The 18,295-nt window shown below is 45.0% G+C and overlaps 1 protein-coding gene across 1 annotated transcript in view; it reads left to right on the top strand.

The window, feature by feature from the left end:
- Positions 1-18,295, top strand: part of prkdc (protein kinase, DNA-activated, catalytic subunit) — a gene marked incomplete at its 5' end in the record, with an annotated part of 58,470 nt that overhangs the window by 22,049 nt on the left and 18,126 nt on the right. The window contains 26 exons of the mRNA XM_080020086.1: positions 73-276; positions 1,065-1,253; positions 2,145-2,249; positions 2,538-2,705; positions 3,025-3,152; positions 3,281-3,488; positions 3,638-3,816; positions 5,165-5,333; positions 5,784-5,849; positions 5,946-6,009; positions 6,539-6,687; positions 6,791-6,940; positions 7,353-7,472; positions 7,569-7,712; positions 8,832-8,983; positions 9,430-9,561; positions 10,189-10,300; positions 11,007-11,128; positions 11,464-11,613; positions 11,773-11,946; positions 13,561-13,659; positions 14,004-14,214; positions 14,492-14,666; positions 15,542-15,757; positions 16,817-16,932; positions 17,393-17,524. Coding sequence (XP_079876212.1) covers positions 73-276; positions 1,065-1,253; positions 2,145-2,249; positions 2,538-2,705; positions 3,025-3,152; positions 3,281-3,488; positions 3,638-3,816; positions 5,165-5,333; positions 5,784-5,849; positions 5,946-6,009; positions 6,539-6,687; positions 6,791-6,940; positions 7,353-7,472; positions 7,569-7,712; positions 8,832-8,983; positions 9,430-9,561; positions 10,189-10,300; positions 11,007-11,128; positions 11,464-11,613; positions 11,773-11,946; positions 13,561-13,659; positions 14,004-14,214; positions 14,492-14,666; positions 15,542-15,757; positions 16,817-16,932; positions 17,393-17,524 — 3,834 coding nt within the window. The remainder of the gene's footprint in view (positions 1-72; positions 277-1,064; positions 1,254-2,144; positions 2,250-2,537; positions 2,706-3,024; positions 3,153-3,280; positions 3,489-3,637; positions 3,817-5,164; positions 5,334-5,783; positions 5,850-5,945; positions 6,010-6,538; positions 6,688-6,790; positions 6,941-7,352; positions 7,473-7,568; positions 7,713-8,831; positions 8,984-9,429; positions 9,562-10,188; positions 10,301-11,006; positions 11,129-11,463; positions 11,614-11,772; positions 11,947-13,560; positions 13,660-14,003; positions 14,215-14,491; positions 14,667-15,541; positions 15,758-16,816; positions 16,933-17,392; positions 17,525-18,295) is intronic.

Here is an 18,295-nt window from a genome sequence, read left to right as displayed (position 1 = left end):
TTTTGCATGTAGTCCTTGAAAATGAAACAGTAGCGCTTGGAAATATCCCATATCCTCTCGCCGCCCCCGCAGAGCGACTCTCTGGTGGAGCTCCTGTTGAACACCATCAGGCTCTCGGTGCCGCTCTCCGGCAGCCGCGTGGACAACTTCCTCACCTTCTCGCACGGCGAGTACTTCTACAGCCTCTTCCAGATGACCGTCAATGCCGAGCTCCTCAGACACCTGGACGCCACCGTGCCAACCCTCATGATGGCCGCCTCCCGCAACCCCAGCATGGTAGGTGTGATCGTTTTGGATACGATCCGCTCTCATCGCTTCATCGCTTCGCATTTAAAACCATAGTTTGCTTCACCAGGAAATTAATTTCTCAGTGTTGGAATGTGAGTGATTCTTAATTTGATTATTTTGTATAACGTATTTTGGTATCATCATGTACCCTGTTAAATACCAGAGCAAAATAGCGTTACGCACTTTAATCTTAGAGTTTATATTTTTTGAGGTACAAGCTTGCATATGATTGCATATGCAGGCTGCATCAATTCACCCAACAAAGATCTTCTGCAGTTAATTCTTATAATTGGTTCATTAATTGAAGGCCACCCCTAATTTCAGCTTGTGCCTTCCCCCTCTCATTTTCTCTCTATAGAAAATGGAGGGGCAGATAGTAACTGAATGTCGAACGTGGGCAACGCCATGGCAACCAGTGATAGCCAAGCAGATTCTCACCAATGCTAGGCCAGTAGCCAGCATCGAGAAAGGAGGCAGAAAATGAACCGATCAAACCTTCACAAACAAAAGCTCTGAGGTGGATGGTGGAGGGGTTGCATTGTCAACATGGTATCTCATCAAAATGTAAAGAAAACAAAAATGTGCCCCAAAACGCAAAAAAACACATCGGAACAACCAGGGACCCAAAATTGACCCCTGTGGTACACCACTACAATGAAGGGGTCATAGAGGAAGACACTCCTCCAAACACACAAAAAAAATGTCTCTGAACATCTTTGGCCCCTGGAGACATCAGTCGTTAAAAATGTCACCTTCCGCTTCCTCTTGGGCATCAGGTGAGTGTGCTGCTCAACGGCATGTTGGACCACAACTTCCGCGAGCGCTCCGTCCGCAAGAGCCAGGGCCGGCGCCTGGTGGAGCAGGTGCTGGAGAGGTGGGAGTGTCTGCGGCCCTGGTGGAAGACGGAGACGTCCAACCCCAACAGCAAAACCTCCACCCTCCTGCTGCTTTCCAAGCTCCTCCAGGTACGGCCGTTGAAAAGTTTTTTTTTTTTTTTTTTTTTTTGTTTCCCCCCACCCCCCCATTTTCTTGGCAACAATTAAAAGTCTCAAAGTTATAATTGCGAAATTCCAAAATCAATCTTAAATTTTGCCGAAAGCGCAATTAAGAATATCTCGAGTGTTGAATTTAACTTTTTGGTATCTGCAGTTTTTTCGTTGGTATTGTTGGTCAAAGTCATTAACTTAAGTCTGCCTAAATTGCAAACCATGTTCTTTTGGGGGGGGGGGGGGTGAATGATGGTGCATATTTCTCTAAACATTTGCATAGTTTTAAATACAGATAATTATTATTTTTGCTTTTATTTGAACTTGGTTCTCCGCCTCGCAAGAGGCTGAAACTGGTTCAGGAGAAAATCGGGTAAATGAGTGACGTTGACAGGCGTTGGCCTGTTCCTGTCTGTTCGCTCGTTACCGGCCGTGAAAGAGTTAATTTTCACAACGTGGTGACAGGGATATCTGTATATATATAGGGAGGGAAAGTGGGTCGTCTAGTAAGCGGAAGATTGCCGATTCGATCCCCAGCTCCTCTGGTAGCGTGCTGATGTGTCCTTGAGCAAGACACTTGACCCCCTAACTGCTCCCCGGGCGCCTCTATATCTCAGCCCACTGCTCCTAGATACGTCGGCTACTTGGATGTGTAAATGCAAAGAAATCGCACATTTCCCCATTGTTGGGCTAATAAGGGTATATAAAATAAATAAATAAAAAATATCGTAGAACCGGCTGCCAAAATTCAGTTTTTGGAATTCGTGACCAAACAAACCGGCATTCGCACCGGAAATTTGTCCTAAATTTTCTGTGGCGATGTGTATTTATGTTTACGAGTATTTCCTCGTGTTCTCGCCGTCTCACCAGATCGACGCCTCCGTGTGTACGGATACGGAGCACTCCTCCTTCCGCGTGGTCTTTTCCACCTTCACCACCCTGCTCGTCGACATGACTCTGCCGCTGAATCTCAAGGTACCAAACACACTCTTTAATGAGCAGCGGGCCTCCCTTTCTATCAGCGTCTGCTGTGATGTTACTTGTTTTAAAATATTTAGGTGTTTCGTAAAATGCCCTTTTCAGGTATCTTTTAAAATTAGTTTTAAAAGGAAACCCGTCTCAGGGAAGAATAGTTTCATAAAGATGAATGCTTAATAAATGTAATTTTTCTTTCTTTCTGGGTTTGGCTTCTTTGGGACAGCAAAATGGCAGCCCCCTCAAAAGTTGTCCCCACCCTAAATCATCCTTGTACATCTTGCGTAGAGCCAGGCCCTGTTGGTGTTGCCCTTCTTCACCACCCTTCCCGGGGAGCCCCTGGCCGAGCTCCAGAGGGCCCTGGAGGCCCTGGTGGCCTCCCACTTCCCCATGCAGTCGGACGAGTTTCCCAAGGGCTCGCTCCAGCGCAACAACTACATGGACTGCGTCCGAAAGGTAAACGTCCCCCAGCAGACAGAACAACGCCAACGTCGGGGCTGTCGGCGAACTCACTGCTACCACTTGGGGGCGACGGCTCCTGGTTCGATCCCCCCTAACCCTAACCCTTAAGTGCTCTCAATGAGCTGGTGTGCACCTTGCACGGTTGCCGCTGCCGTCGATGTATGGATGGGTGTACGAATGGGTGAATGTGAGGGGCGTACTTTAAAGCGCTTTGAGTGGTCGCAAGACTAGAAAAGCGCCGTATAAATGCAGTCCATTTACCTTTTACCAGTCATTTAAAGCAAACCGGTGTCCTATTTCTTTCTCATTTCAGTTGCTGGACGTCCTAGAACTTTCTCAGAGTCCGCTCTTGCTCAAGCTGCTGGCCGGTGTTTTGTGCCGTGACGCGAAACACATCATGGAGGATAACTTCCAAACTTGCTTCCAACGGATTGCGAGGCAGTCAGTAAACAGGGCGTGCTTAAAAAGCCCTACTTTGTCCACTCTTTTTTTTTTTTTTTTTTTTTTACATTTAACATTTGATTTATCCTCTTAACTCCGATCGCCCCCTCTCTCGCCGTCCCCACCAGGTCCAGCGTGGAGCGGCAGCTGCAGCTCCTGAGCACGGCGTACGGGGTGGTCCAGCAGGGCGACGCGCCCCTGGCCTCCACGCCGCGGGCCGTGATGGAGAGGGTCCTGCTGCCCCTCGCCTCCCACTGCAGCCCCACGGCGCTGGCCGACTTCTTTGTGGCCAACATCTCTGACATCATGACCCTGTTGCTCTCCCGCTTCACCAAGGTGCGCTCGTCGTGGAAAGGGATCACACATCGGTTTATCGCGGCGCGTTCAGCCACTTGGAGCGCGTATTTTGTGAATGCACCCGGTGTTGATGAATCTTGAAAATCAAACGCACTCCCCGTCAAGATGCGTCTCGTGAACCGTTTCAGACCAGCGAGTCGGTGTTTGAGTCTCAGCTGCTGAGGAAGCTGGGCTCCCTGGAGCTGCTGGAGCTGCTCTATTCCCGCCTTCCCAAGGACCAGGTGTATTCCAAGGAGTCGCGCGTGAACCAGGCGTACTGTCGCTCCGACAAGACCGAGGGCAACGAGTTGTCCAAGACCCTGATCAAGTCAGTGTAAAATCTCATAATGAAATCCAACCTCCGGGTTTTTTCCCGCCATGACCGTTTTCTTTCAGGTTTTTGGGACAAGTTTGCCTCTGCTGCTATTATTTGTTGCTGTACACAAGACACTGAGATGTCTCGCTTTATGTCTCCGAACTAGGGCAACCTAAACCTTAATAATTATTCATTCATAGCCCTTCATTTTGACTATTCAGATATTTTTTTGGGCGCTTTATTTGTATTTGAGGTGATGCCGTCATTAAAGAGGCGTGGTCGAGGTCTTTCGACCAACCATCCATCACGCAATTTTTATAGTAGAAGTAAATGGACATTGATATGCTATTGGCCAGCTGAAATTTGGTGGTAGATCACTTCTTCCAACCTCATTCCCATTTATTATTATTATTATTATTATTATATAATAATAATTAAAGCAGCACTATTTAACTTTTGGTATCTGGCACCCCTAAAGCTTCATGAGTGCAATTGCACTGTGACGCCATTGTCGTTAAACTCGGCCCGGTGTAAAAAAATGATTTATTTTACCGGACAAATTTGAACCTTATCGATCGCAATTCAATAACAGTATGTGATGAACACAAGTATAATGTACACTTAGGTCACAGCGCCCCTTGCGCGGACCTCGCCGCTTCATTGGGCGCTCGGTTCACGGTTCTCCGGAGTGGGGCTCGCCCGCTGGCTACCGGGGTGGGTACCGGATGCGCTGGGCCTGGCAGATTGGCTCGCACGCCTGAGTCAGAGGGGGAAACAAACCACCTGGTGCAGTGAAAGTGAAGGCAGGGGCGTGCCAGCCGAGGTGAGGGCGCACCAGTGCTCGTCTCATCCGCGCCGTCGGGGAGGTGGGGCGGTCACGTTCTTGTATGAGCGTTATTACCGGACATTTACACTGGCAAGTTAATAATTTATCCTTTTTGTTTTTTTTTGTATTTTTTTTGTATTGTATTTTTTTTTATAAATTTTACCAAGAGGCAATTACCAGAGCCAAACATCAAGGACGCACTTTTCTTGCCGTTTCATGCCTTAACACCAAAGTTGCATTGTGCGAGAACACACATTCAGGGGGGAATGAAAGAGGTGCCGTTCTCCATTTTACATGTCAGCATACCGTCAAAATGATTTTGAAGCAGTTATTTTATTTTAGATAAAAAAATGTAATAGTGTTGCTTTAATAATAAAGAATTTAACTAACAAATACAACCCAAATATAAACATTTTTTGTTGAATTTCTAGATCACATTACATTAAATGGATTTTCGTGCTTTTTGATTTCATTTGTATTATTAGTTATTTATTTATTTATTTATTTATTTATTTATTTATTTTTCCAAACCAGGTTGTGTTTCGAGGCCTTCACAGAGAACATGACAGGTGAAGGCCAGCTGCTGGAGACCAGGAGGCAGTACCACTGCGCCGCCTACAACTGTGCCATCGCAGTCATCAGCTGCAGCTTCAGCGAGCCCAAGTTTTACCAGGGCTTCCTGTTCAGTGAGAAACCGGACAAGGTAGGCCGACCCACGTGGCAACTCTTCACCCCCGCCGTGCAGTCATCATGAAGTGGATTTAAAACCACCAAACAGGTGGCAACTTTTTGAGACTTCACATTGAGAACTTTATCGTAATCAAAATATCAAATGGTGCTAAAGCTTCCCCAGAGGTAGACAAGACAACAAATTGTTAAATTGCTAAAAAAAATTTGCTGTAAAATACAGAAAACGGTCAAACTATGAGAGGTGCGTGAATAGCTTACATTTGGCCAGAACTCGACTCTGGGCCCTGCTTTGTGCAGATTTGATATAATAGGAATTTTCAATGAAGGAAAGCGGCTAATACAGTAAGAACAATTCAATAAATAAATATTATGAATCAAATTATAAATCAAAACAACAACTTTGTTTTAAGTTGCTAAAATAGAAGTCACGATTAATCCGTTTCTGTATTTCTCTCTTGTCCAGAATCAGTTCATTTTGGAAAACCTCATTGATGTCCAGAGGACGTATCATTTCCCCATCGAAATTGAGGTACAGTATATGGCTTTTGACCACACTCTCATATACTGCACTTGGACTCAGATTCTGGTTTAGTTCTCTGACTCGGTTTTTCCCTCCCTCCCCCAGGTCCCCCTTGAGAGAAAGAAGAAGTACATCTTAATCCGAAAGGAGGTCAACGAAGAGAGTGGAGGTATCTTTTGCCCATAAAGCCCAATTCCAACCAAAAATATTAAAATGAAGCTCCGACTTGGACACCGAATCTCCAAGTAACACAATTATTTTCTATAATTTTCTATATTTTCTAGTCTTATCAGTTATACAAATTACAAAAAAAAAAATTGTATTAAAAGCGCACGCTTACAAATGGCAGAGCTTTCAAAAGACACCAGCACACAACTAAATACTTATTTATTTGTTTATTTACCATCCCAGTCATGCACACATGGTGTGAATTAGCACGAACAGTGGTCACTGGGGATCAGACATCTTGGAATTTTAGCTCACACTAAAGGACCCAAGATTGAAGATTATGTCTGATTATATTATAATCTCAGACTGGTCTCAGTTTCTGGCCATCTCGAATCAGCGACCCTGAAGACAGGAGATTTCCTCGAGTTTCCGAAGACTCTGAAAACTGGAACTTGAAAGTGTCAGCGGTGGTGTATACGAGGCGTAAATGCAGTACTTGACAAACAAACCCCTGCTTTGTGCTCGCGCAGAGGCGCCGGTGTACCTCTCCTCTCAGTCCTACATGGCCGACAGCAGCCTGAGCGAGGAGATGAGCCAGTTCGACTTCTCCACCGGAGTCCAGAGCTTCTCCCTCGGCTCCCAGCGCCCACCGGGTCGCGGCCGCGCGGTGCCGACCAGGGTAAGCGGCGGCGCTCGTCGGCCCCCGATCCATCTTCCGTCACCGCGAAGGTACCGTAGCCCCCCCGCGAGTCTCCCGTGACGGTTTGTTGGCTCTGCGACAGGAGACGGAGGAGCCCCCACCCGCCGACGCCTCGCAGGACGCTTCGGTGGTTCTGGAGATGGACGAGCTCAACCAGCACGAGTGCATGGCCACCATGACCGCCCTGATGGGACACATGCAGAGGAACCACATCACCCCCAAGGTGGAGCAGGTCAGTGAGGCTTCTGGGGGCGGGGTTTGGATCCATCAAGCACTTTTGATAAAACCAGGCATGAAGATTAAAAAAAACAAAACAAAAAAAAAAACAGCAACATCCCTCATCGTGTAGTAAGTGTTTAAAAGTCTCGAAAGCATTAAATATGCTCAGGTTGGAAGTGCTGGAAATTTTAATATACGCCTGAAAATGCTGTTGTTTTTGATGCTATAATGGCTTAATAGAACTAAAAGATGAATGCGTGACAGATGAGCAAATATTTTCTTCATATCGGCTTATGTCCCTCGTTAAAAATCGAGGTTTTGCAAAAATATTTTTGATTGTGCAGAGTGGAAGGGAGTCATTTCTTTTAAATGGTCGGTAAAGACTCAGTGGCTCAAATCGCTTCTCCTGCCTTTTTCCGGAACAGGGAAGTACGCCTGGCGAACTTCCCCCGTGGATGAAGTTTCTGCACGGAAAGCTCGGGAACCCCGCCACGCCCCTGAACATCCGTCTCTTCGTCTCCAAGCTCGTCATCAACGCGGAGGAGGCGAGCGCTTTTGTTGTGGTTCAGGGCGTCGCCTCTGTCTCTTTTTTTTCTTTTGGCCGCGGTGAAGTTGTTTTCATCCCTCGCTTTGAATTGCAGGTGTTCCGGCCGTACGCCAAGCACTGGCTGGGCCCGCTGCTGCAGCTGGTGGTGTGCGGGAATAACGGTGGGGAGGGCATCCATTTCATGGTGGTGGAAATCGTGGTGACGGTGCTCTCCTGGACGAGCCTGGCCAACCCCAAGGTTCGGACGCTCGTTATTTTGTACATTCATTTTCTCATTCCCACTGGTCCATTTGCGTTGCTGCCTTTTTCTAAAAATGTAATAACAGCTGCTGTGGACTCTGTAGCAAAGTGAGGCGATAGATCCAGACGCCAGGCGAGGTAAAAATGCGGCAAAACCGTTTAGATTTTTTATTTTTTTTAATTGTGAGGGAAAGTAAGTGGAGGGCCAAAACTGACACTGAGGATATCTTTACCCCAAACTTCACCAAAGTCTTGACCCATTTTCCGCCGCCTCACCCTCCCGGCTGGCGGTCGCAACGCCCAATGCTCCGTACGAGGCCCGACTTCTGGCTGTTTTTGAGAGGTCGCTGTCCGTGGTCCTGATCCCCAACCTCTGTGGAGAGTCTCGTGACCTAGGGGCTCCACACTCGGTTAAAAGTGTTGGCTGCAGCCAGCAGGTTGACTGCCAGCGGCAGTGACTTCTCCGCCTGATTCCGTGGCCCCTCATTTTTTATTATTATTTTTTTTTAATGCGTTATTTACTTATCCACGCAAAGTCCCGCTTTCCGGGTTTTGATACATCAACCAAACTTACTGTTGCTCCGTCTGCAGCCTCAGGTTTTTACCTCGTGAGTAGTGTTGTACTCGAGCCCTTTATCTGTGCCCTTTTGCCTCCACCCCCCTCGCCGTCTCCCTGTCTTCCTTCCTGCCTCTTAGTCGCCGTCTTTTTCTGTCTTTCTCTCTCCCCCCTGCCGTTTTCTCTCTCTCTCTGTCTAGCTGTCGTCCTTTCTGTCGCTCTACCATTCACATGCACAGTCAATGTTACACAAGTTGGATAAAAAGAGAGTGAGTGTTTTCACTCTCTCCTTCTGTCTTCCCCTTCTCTCTCTCGGTCTCAGTGTGACGTTCTGTTTTGTTCTCTCTCTCCCCCTCTCTGCCCGTCTGTCTCTTTCGTTCTCTCTCTTCGTTTTATTCTTGCCATTAAGAAAAACGTAACATAAACACTTTCAACATGCTTTGCTTATGACATTTTTTTGTGGTTTCTTTGCCCCTGTAAACAGATGCAATTTGATTTAAAAATAAATAAATAAATAAAAATAAAAAAAACATTCAAATTCTCTCTCTCCCTCTCTCTCAGGGTAACACCAGAGATGAGGTTCTGGCCAACCGGCTGCTGGAGTTCCTGATGAAGCACAGTTTCCACTCGAAGAGGGCTGTGTTCCGCCACAACCTGGAGATCCTCCGCACCCTGGTGGAATGCTGGAAGGACTGTCTCAGCGTCCCATACCAGTACAACTCCCCTCAGCCCGAAAAACCAAACGAAAACATTGTTTGCTGTTTGGAACGTAGATTTACAAAAAAAAAAAAAAAAAGTAGCGTATGAAACAATAGATAAAATAATGTGAAGATCCCACAAAGAGTGATTTGTGAACATTTTTATATAGTTTACCATTCATTTTTCTGACTTGACTCATGATTGTAGTTGGATAATATTCAAATAGAAAAACAATATTGTATCATGCATTTGTAAGTGAAGTGTATTTTTTTTAAATGTATTATTATTATTATTATATATTTTTTTACAAAATCTTGAAAGAAATCTTGCATTTGTAGTATTGTAAAATCTAAAGCAGTTCAATAATTTTGAAACCTTAAACAACACAGCGGTGCCATTCTATATCGATTGGACAAAATGTGAGCGCTTTGCGTGGTTCTTTTTTTTGTCTTCCTTTCAGTCTGATATACGAGCGCTTTTGTGGCAGCGACCCCAACAGCAAAGACAACTCTGTGGGACTTCAGCTGCTGGGGATCGTGCTGGCCAACAGCCTCCCTGCATACGAAGCCTCGTGCGGCATCGAATATGAAAGGTAAGAAAAAAATAAAGGCAACAGATGTACGCCCGTCCCGCAATAGAAGAGAAACAGGAAATATAGTGGTACCTCCACTTACGACTGCATCTACTTACGACTGATCCAAGACACCAGCAGGGATAGTCGTGAAAACTTGTATCGACTTGCGGCCGACTGCTCCACGATACGAGCGTGGAAATTTGCAGTTGGTGCGTCGGCGGCCAGTCAGCGGGCGACCTTCATGGTGTGTGCATGTAGTTCGTGGCTTATGGATATTTTTTTCATATTGACTGTGTTTGTTCTGTGTATTTTGTTTATTTTCACCCTTCATGATTTCATCATTCATATGGGAAAAATTGCTTCGACATACAACCGTTCTTATGGAACCAATAACAGTCGTAGGTCGAGGCACCACTGCACAGAATATCCGAAATGATGAACGTTTGAATCAAGTAATGCCAACGTCTGTTTTCCTGTGACACTACGAGCCCCACAGCCGCGCAAACACACCCCCACCCCTGCAGGATGATTCAGAGCCCAAAGCGCCGCAGCAGAGAAAAAAGCAAAACTTTGTTGCCCTTTTCCCGATTCATGGCGGCGAATCCATGTTTGAGTCTCTTGTTGTTGTGGTTTACGTCCTTCCAGGTATATCCAGTCGCTGGCCAACAACCTGTCCTTCACGCGCTACAAGGACGTATATGCTGCCGCCGCGGAGATAATTGGGCTGGTTCTGAAAAACATGACTGAGAATGACCAAGTGAGCAACTTAAAAAAAACAGGTTTTTATTGTTATCACTCTGATTGTATCATCTTTTATTTTTTAGAGACCACACGTTTAATCAAATAACCCAATTTGATGAAATGTCTGTGTATAGTATCTGTATAGAAGTGTTGTTTCTAGCATTGTTGAAACCTATTTGTGTTATTACAAGATGTAATTGGGCTTAATTTAATGCAACACTTAGTGGGGGGAGGGAGATACTCTATCTGAGATACTCTTTTTGAGAGTAGGTTCAGTGTGTGAAGTCTTTTGGTTGGACTGGACTTCTTTGTGTATGTACGGACTTCTCCGCTCATTATCAGCACGAGGGATTTAAATTCCAACTGAAATTGCTCCTCTCATCTCTTCCAATGTAAATAACATTCATCAGCATGCTTTTCAAGGCTCCTTTTCGCTCTGAAAACATTGGTATCGACTGTCAGCCCAGAATTTGACAATCGGTGTGTCCCTCCCAATCATATCTGAGTACCCAAAGCCTCAGGCTGTACCAACATCAACCGGGAAAAGTCTACTATTCTGGCACCGTCACTCCAGAATGATTAATGATTTTGAAGAATGATTTTGGAAAAAAATGATCAGATCATGTGTATTATTATTATTATTATTATTGTTATTATTGTTATTGTTATTATTGTTATTGTATGTGCTTTAATTTTGATCTTCACATGGGTTCTTCCAACAGCATCAGGCCCTCCTCAGGTACGCTGCCGGTAAAGTGAAGGAGTTGAAGAAAAGAGACATGGATGACAAGTTCATTATTTGTTTGAGTAAAGTGTCAAAGCACTTCCCTCCTTTTATGGACGGGTGAGTATAAAATGCAATAATGTGATGGAAGCACCATTCTTAATCAAGATTTTTTTATTTGTCACATACATATACATACTTTCATACATATATGCAGTGAAATGTAATGCCTTTCATTGAAACGGTGTGTTCCCAAACTGTCCCCGCACTTAAAAGGTTGATCACAAATATTTTGTACTGGAAACATGTGTACTATATATATATATTCAAAGCAGATTAAACATGATGGCCCGCATAACCACACACACGTACCTCCTGGAATCTCCCTTCTTGATCTTTTTGGCAAAGTTCTCATGGCTTCCCCTCCCCCCGCACAACGCCGCTGCGTTTTCCAGGTTTGTGACTTTGGTGTTCTTCCTGCTGCCGAAGCTGCACGGCGTGCTGAAGACACACTGCCTGGAGTGCGTGCTGAGCCGGGCCGAGGTCATCCCGGACATCTTCCTGCAGCTCAAGACCAAGGGCTTTGTGGAGATATTGGGCCACAGGTGAGCAGGACCTTTTGGAGACCTTTAAGACACGCTTGCGTTTTAATCTTCGTGCCCTGGACGACCTCAATGCCCTCCATTTTGTGAAAAAAATATATATAATAATAATTCAGTTCACTAATTAATGTGTCAGGTCATCTAATCGCCCCCTGTCCACAGGGACGAGGTGAGGCAGAGGGTGTGTTTGGACATCCTCCACAGGATCACCGCCCTGCTGACCCCACCGCAGCTCCAGGAGGTCCTGGGGGCCCTGGTGGCCTTCATCTCCCACCCCTCGCCCGTGTGCAGAGAGAGGATGTATGACATCCTCATGTGGATCCAAGACAACTACAGGTGATTATTATTATTATTATTGTTATTATTATTATTATTGTGTTGTTGTTGTTGTTATTGTTATTATTATATTGTTGTTGTTATTATTGTTGTTATTATTATTGTTGTTGTTATTATTGTTGTTATTATTATTGTTGTTATTATTATTGTTAATATTGTTGTTGTTGTTGTTATTATTATTATTGTTATTATTATTGTTAATATTGTTGTTATTATTATTATTGTTATTGTTATTTTTATGATTATTATTATTAGGGAATCAGCCCGCATTATTTTCCTCTGAATCTTTCGCGCTAAAACTGTCTGGAACAGAACAACCTGCAGGAGCTGCGGACACGGTTGAGGTTTCGTTAGAACTGGGACGTTGCACATGTCGCGGTTCAGGTTTCATCCAGACCGATCCACATACGGAGCAAAAATTTGGGGAAAACGCTCTGCAGTGGGACATTGTATTCCGATACAACCCCGCGTTCCGCCGTCTTTGCAGTGTGTCTTTGCAGAACTGCTTTACGCCAATATTTTACCACACGCCGCTGTACGCTACGTGCGTGCGCATGGGAGCGAGTGCAAGCAAACATGGAGGAATGTGGCGCTTCGGGGAATGACTCATTGAATGGATCATTACAACATTTGCTCGTCTGTTACCGTGCAGCGCCAACATGAGGTTGAGGTGAATTTTCAGTTGACATCTTCAACTTTGCAAATAAGTCGGATTTTGATGTACTGCATGTGCCGCTTATGTTGCCTCCCTCGTAATTTTGAGAGTCCCGACGAACGCCTTCCTGTGCTGCACCGCAGAGGCTTTATAAAATATTTACCTAACTGAATATACAGAAAACAAAATGGGAAACATTAATACTGTTAAACCATATACCGCGGTATTTTGGTAAATACCGTTGTGTGTGTGTGTGTGTGTGTGTGTGTGTGTGTGTGTGTGTGTGTGTGTGTGTGTGTGTGTGTGTCGCCTTGGACTTGGGAACTTCTACAGAGTGTTTTCCTCCCACAGTGAGGCACGACTCTGTGGACTACAGATAGACAGCCGCCTTCTGATTTATTTATTTATTTTTTAGGATAAAGTCATAACACGCAACAAGCGTATCGACTTGTGGTAGTAATTCTGCGCCACTTCGAAAACCCGCATCGCAGCGTCATCCAGGAACGATCGTAATTCTTAAAACACTGTTCCTCAGGGATATTTAAACTGAACACCAGAAGAGCAACATGCAGTGACGTAAGTGCACGTTGATTGGTCCGGATGTAATTCCAAGGTGTTTGGAACTTTTGTAACATGTGCTGTGTTTCGCAGAACATGGAAAACTGTAATATGTACATAAAACAATTAAACTGGACCCTGTGTATTGCTGCCTGCAGCAATATTTATTATCATTTTTTAGTTGTTATTATTATTATTATTATTATTATTATTTCGACCTCAAATGAATGGGATTAGCTAGCGTTTTGCTGTTTGAAAGATGTTTAATATCCAGTAGATTTCAGTAACTAAACAAGAAAGAAAACCTATTTAAAAAAGAATCCCTTTTGATATCATAGATGCGTGGGGGCCTGGCGAGTAACTCTTTTTCGGATGTTTTTTTTTTTTTTTTTTTTTATAAGCGATGAAGACAGCATGGCTGACGACACCTCGGTGGCGGTCCTGAACACCGCCAAAGACGCCCTACTGCAGGGACTGGTCGACGAGAACCAAGGGCTGCAGTCAGTGAACATGCATTTTACTCTTATTACTCTTATTTACTCTTACTCTCTTAAAATTGGGAGGATTCTTAAAGTTTTAACTTTTTCATATTTTTATTTTTTTATTTTTTTTCCTTAATTATCCTATTATTTTCCTTTAATACTAGAGCACTGGCCAACTTCAGTGTAATTAAAACCATTTCAATAATCTTTCAAGATTTCAACCCAGTTTCCCTCTTTAAATGTTCCTCCAAGTTGTGATAATCAGCAAATCAAGATTGTTGACTCAAAATACCAAAGGAGGACTTTTTCGGTCCCTAAGTTCCGCCTCTGACGGCATTTTTCCCCAAACTTGCCTCCGCCAGGCTCTACGTCCGTAACTTCTGGAGCCAGGAGAAGCGCCTGCCCACCGCCACCCTGGAGCGGATGTTGCAGGTGCTCCACTCGCTGTACTCCTGCCAGATAGAGCGCTGTTTCCTCAGCCTGGCCTCCAACCTGCTGCTGGAGATGACGAGCCAGAGTCCCGACTTCACGCGCCACATGTTTGAGTATCCGCTGTCGGAGTGCACGTTCCAGGTGAGTGGGCATCCCAAGGTCCTCTGTGTCCCTAACCCAGAGCATTTTACCACAACCTTATAGTGAGAGTTGAGTTGCAATATTAAGTTATATCAAGCTTTGCTTGTTCCATATTGTTTGAGCTTGTTTAGGTCCATTTTTTCAATAAAAAACAAAGCCCGCGACTTTGTCCAAGTTTTAAATTTTGGCCCACTGTATATTTGAGTTTGACACCCCTGGTCTAGGCAATTGCACTTGATCAAATGACCCAATTACCATACATGCCTGTTTCCCCTAGGACTATGTGATCAACTCCAACTGGCGCCTTCGGAGCACGGTGATGACGCCCATGTTTGTGGAGACCCAGGGCTCCCAGGGCCAGGAGGGCCCGACGGGGTCCCAGGCAGGGATGGTGAGGGGCCAGCTCCGAGCCACGCAGACCTCCTTGCAGTTCACCCAAACCCAGACGGAAGGTGACGTAACAGCCCAGCTGTATTGGATTTCCTTCTCCGTTTGTCTTTCATTCGGCGATTTCCGGTGCACGCATCTGTTTGCCGTATAATCCTGCTATTTCCTCTCTGTATGTCTCCGTTCTTCCTTTACCATTCAATTGTTCGTCCCATTCATGCGCCTAGCTCAGACATTAGAGTTAATGTTTAATTATTATTAACTCATGAAGTCCCGTCATGAGATATTCACTTCAGTGTCGGGGTCAATCTTCTCAGTCCGTCCAGAGGAGACTATATCTCTGTTAGGGTGTTGTGTTTGTTTCCTCTGCCAAGTTCTGCATTTCCACCCTTCTATTTGTGTTTAAATATCAAAATCAGAATCAGAATCGTCTTTATTGCCAAGTAAGTTTACACGTGCAAGGAATTTGTCTTGGTGTACGGTGCATACATGAAACATAAATGTAAAACAATAAGTAAGTTATATAAGAATATGTATAATAAGGCTGTTTTTTTATCTATTTATATACCTATTTATTTATTTATTTTAATAAAGCTGTACAGTTTGTGCAGGAATGTGCAAATGTTTCGTCTGTAGTGTAACAGTATGGGCAATATTCACGGATAAGAGTCCAGAAGAATATGAAAAGTATGAATATGAAAAAAGTCAAAACTCTGTTTCTGCTTAACGATCAGTTTTACTTCCACTGGAAAAATGGTGCAAGTCGTTTTGGAATCCAATGTCTGCTATATGTTTACATATTTAATGTTATGTTTACCTCTTTCATTATTATAACAGTATGGTTATTAATAGTCTTTCTTTGGGTTATCTGGGTTATCATGAGTCCATATGTTCTTAAAGCTCACCTCCCGTCTTGTCGTTGCGTTTGTTTGGCTCTCAGGCCGACGCACAGCGTATAACTGGCTGACGGGCAGCAGCGTGGACACGCTGGCCGACTACACCCTGGGCTCCGAGTCCCTCTCGTCCTCCTCCCTGCTGGTGTTTGGGAAGAAAGCGGAGAGGCAGGCGGCGGTGGCGGCGAGGAAACCCCTAGGCGAGGGCTTCGGAACCCGGCGCCTCGCCACCGCCCCCGACGAGGGCGACAGCCGCAGCAGAGGTCGGTGGGGGTTTGAGTTTGTTACGCAGATAATTACATGAGACGATGGGCCTGGTTTGTCCGGGTTTGGTAGGATTTGAGTTGTTTTTTGCATTGAAATTGAATTTTGTTGTTTGTACAGAAATTAAACACTTTTTTTTCAGGGTTTAAAAAAAAAAATATATATATATACACCCATGAATCAAATCTAAGGAGCTCGGTACAATTTCTGTTGTTTTTTTTTAATTATTATTATAAGTCGGTTTCTGTCGAGTAATGGCCCACCCCTGAGGGGAAACAGTCTGGGACATTCCTGCCTTAGATGAACCGATGGTCTACCTCTTTTAAATATGATCATCATCAACTTTGTTCCATTGCTTTTATGATTTCATTTAAATTTATTTGGACTTTAAGACAACTGTGTCTTGTTTTCACAATTTCTAACTGCTTCATTGGGGATGGGTTGTCTGTCTGTTGGGACTAAACAGAACACGTTCCCTGGCAAATTTAGTCCTTTCCCACTGCACCAAAATCCCGGTATCACCTGCTAACATCAGGCATTTGTCATCAGTGGGAAAGGTAAAACCCGGGTTTCAGTCCCTGGTCAAATAACCCCGCTCGTTTTTGGTGTGAAAATGGTATTGGCGTTCCAGAGATGGAAAGTCAATTTTGTTGTCTTGGTGAGCACGAGGTAAAGATGAGGACAGTGGGAATCAAGAGCGTTCTCTCAACATGAACGAGGCCAAGGCTGCGATGAGGCCGGGGTTTCAGTCTCTGGGGCGGAGGTTCCCAACCACCGGGCCGCAGGGGTGCCCTGTTCGGGGGGCGCCGCACCCCCCCTGATGCGAGTGCTGCCCCACCGGCCCCGCCCTCGCGAGTTGCAATCAAAAGTTTAGAAGATTTATTTTTTCGGAGCGGTGTGTCCCCGTTCCCCTGTCTAGCCGAGCAAAGCAAATAAAAACTGTGTTTTTGTCGTGGACGTAATTATTTTCCCCCGTTCCCGTGTGGATTCATTCATTGAGATGCACCTTTTGGGGGGCGGGGCCGCTGTTGACTCACCGTGCGCTGCGTCTCCACCAGCCGAAAGCGAGAGGCGAGCCGACATCCTGAGGCTGAGGCGCAGGTTCCGCAAGGATCAGGAGAAAGTCAGAATGATCTACGCCAGAAAAGAGATCGACCAACAGAGGCAGAGAAAGGTATCCAACACTCTACTCTGGGCCGAGAGTTTTAAAGAGCAGTTACATAGTTTTGTTTCTGGTCAAACAACACGTAGTTTGCAGATATGCTCGTTAAAAAAACAAACAAACGAAAAAAAAAAGGCGTTGTTGTTCCCAAGGAAATTGTACAAATTTATACATAGTTTTGATATACGGTATTTAAGCTCTGAAATGACTAATTTGGTTGAAAATAATAAGTACACTTGCTTACATAATTTTAAAAGGAAGAATCGTTTTACAACCGCGGCCATTTTAGAAAATATCTTCAATAGAGTGATATGTGTTTAGGAATAAAAATGTGGGTCTTAAATGTCATTAAAGCTGGTATTCAAACTGTCAATAAAGTTGAATGACAAACAGAGTTAATTAGGTGATCAACCCCATAACGTCTCACTAAACATACATCACGGCGTGATGATGTCATTTCCCCCCCCCCCAGGAGGACAAGGCCGACAAGAGGCTGCGGAAGGAAGCCCAGGTGACGCTGTACCGCAGCTACAGGGTGGGCGACTTCCCCGACATCCAGATCCCGCACAGCAGCCTCATCGCGCCCCTGCAGGCCCTGGCCCAGGTCAGACAGCCAGCGCTAAGCCCCGCCCCGCGCCGCCCGCCGGGGGTGGGGACTCGGAATTGAATAAATGGCCGTAACACAAGCAGCGTTTTTTTTTGTTTTTTTTTAAACGCTGAGAGCTTTGCCAGGCTGTGCCGTGGGAAAATGTTTCAAATTCCATTTGATGACGTCGCAAGGTCAAAACTGCAAAGCTGTAAAAACCCCACCGAATTCATCCGTTCCAGCCGGAATACCAGATTCCCTTCTTGAGCGCCGTCGCTCGTTTGATTCTGTTGGTGTAACGCGTGCTGACTGGGAGTCAGAGGAGTCAGTCTGGCTTTGTGTTGTCTATGGAATTCTCTCATGAATCATTTGATTCTGGTCAGTCGGTCACATTAGATACGAACTTATGCCAAAAGCATCGGCCTTTTTTAAATTTTTTTTATTTTGTCCTGGACTTTGGTCCTCGGTGGTTATTTCCATTTCGTGGCGTCGGGGATCCTCTCACTCACCGCGCTCATTCGCCGCGCTCATCGTGCATCACAAACACTTCCCAGGCCATAATAATGAGCACAGTTCTACATGTTTGTTATGTTTGGTGACGGCGTTAGTTGGTTAACAGGATAGACGCAAAAGGTTGAGAAACACTATCTAGGAGCATGTGAATGACCAGATGACACCAAATGAATCATCATTTCGCAATGTAATGTCCTCTGTTGAGAACCGTTATATGTTATGTACAGTATTATATATATTAAATATTCAAGGAGCATCAATGTGGTGGGGGGGAGT

The sequence above is a fragment of the Zeus faber genome (genome assembly GCF_960531495.2).
Source record: "Zeus faber genome assembly, chromosome: 19".
NCBI lineage: Eukaryota > Metazoa > Chordata > Actinopteri > Zeiformes > Zeidae > Zeus > Zeus faber.
The sequence above is the reverse complement of the archived record's forward strand: the minus strand, read 5'-3'. Positions and strand labels throughout refer to the sequence as shown.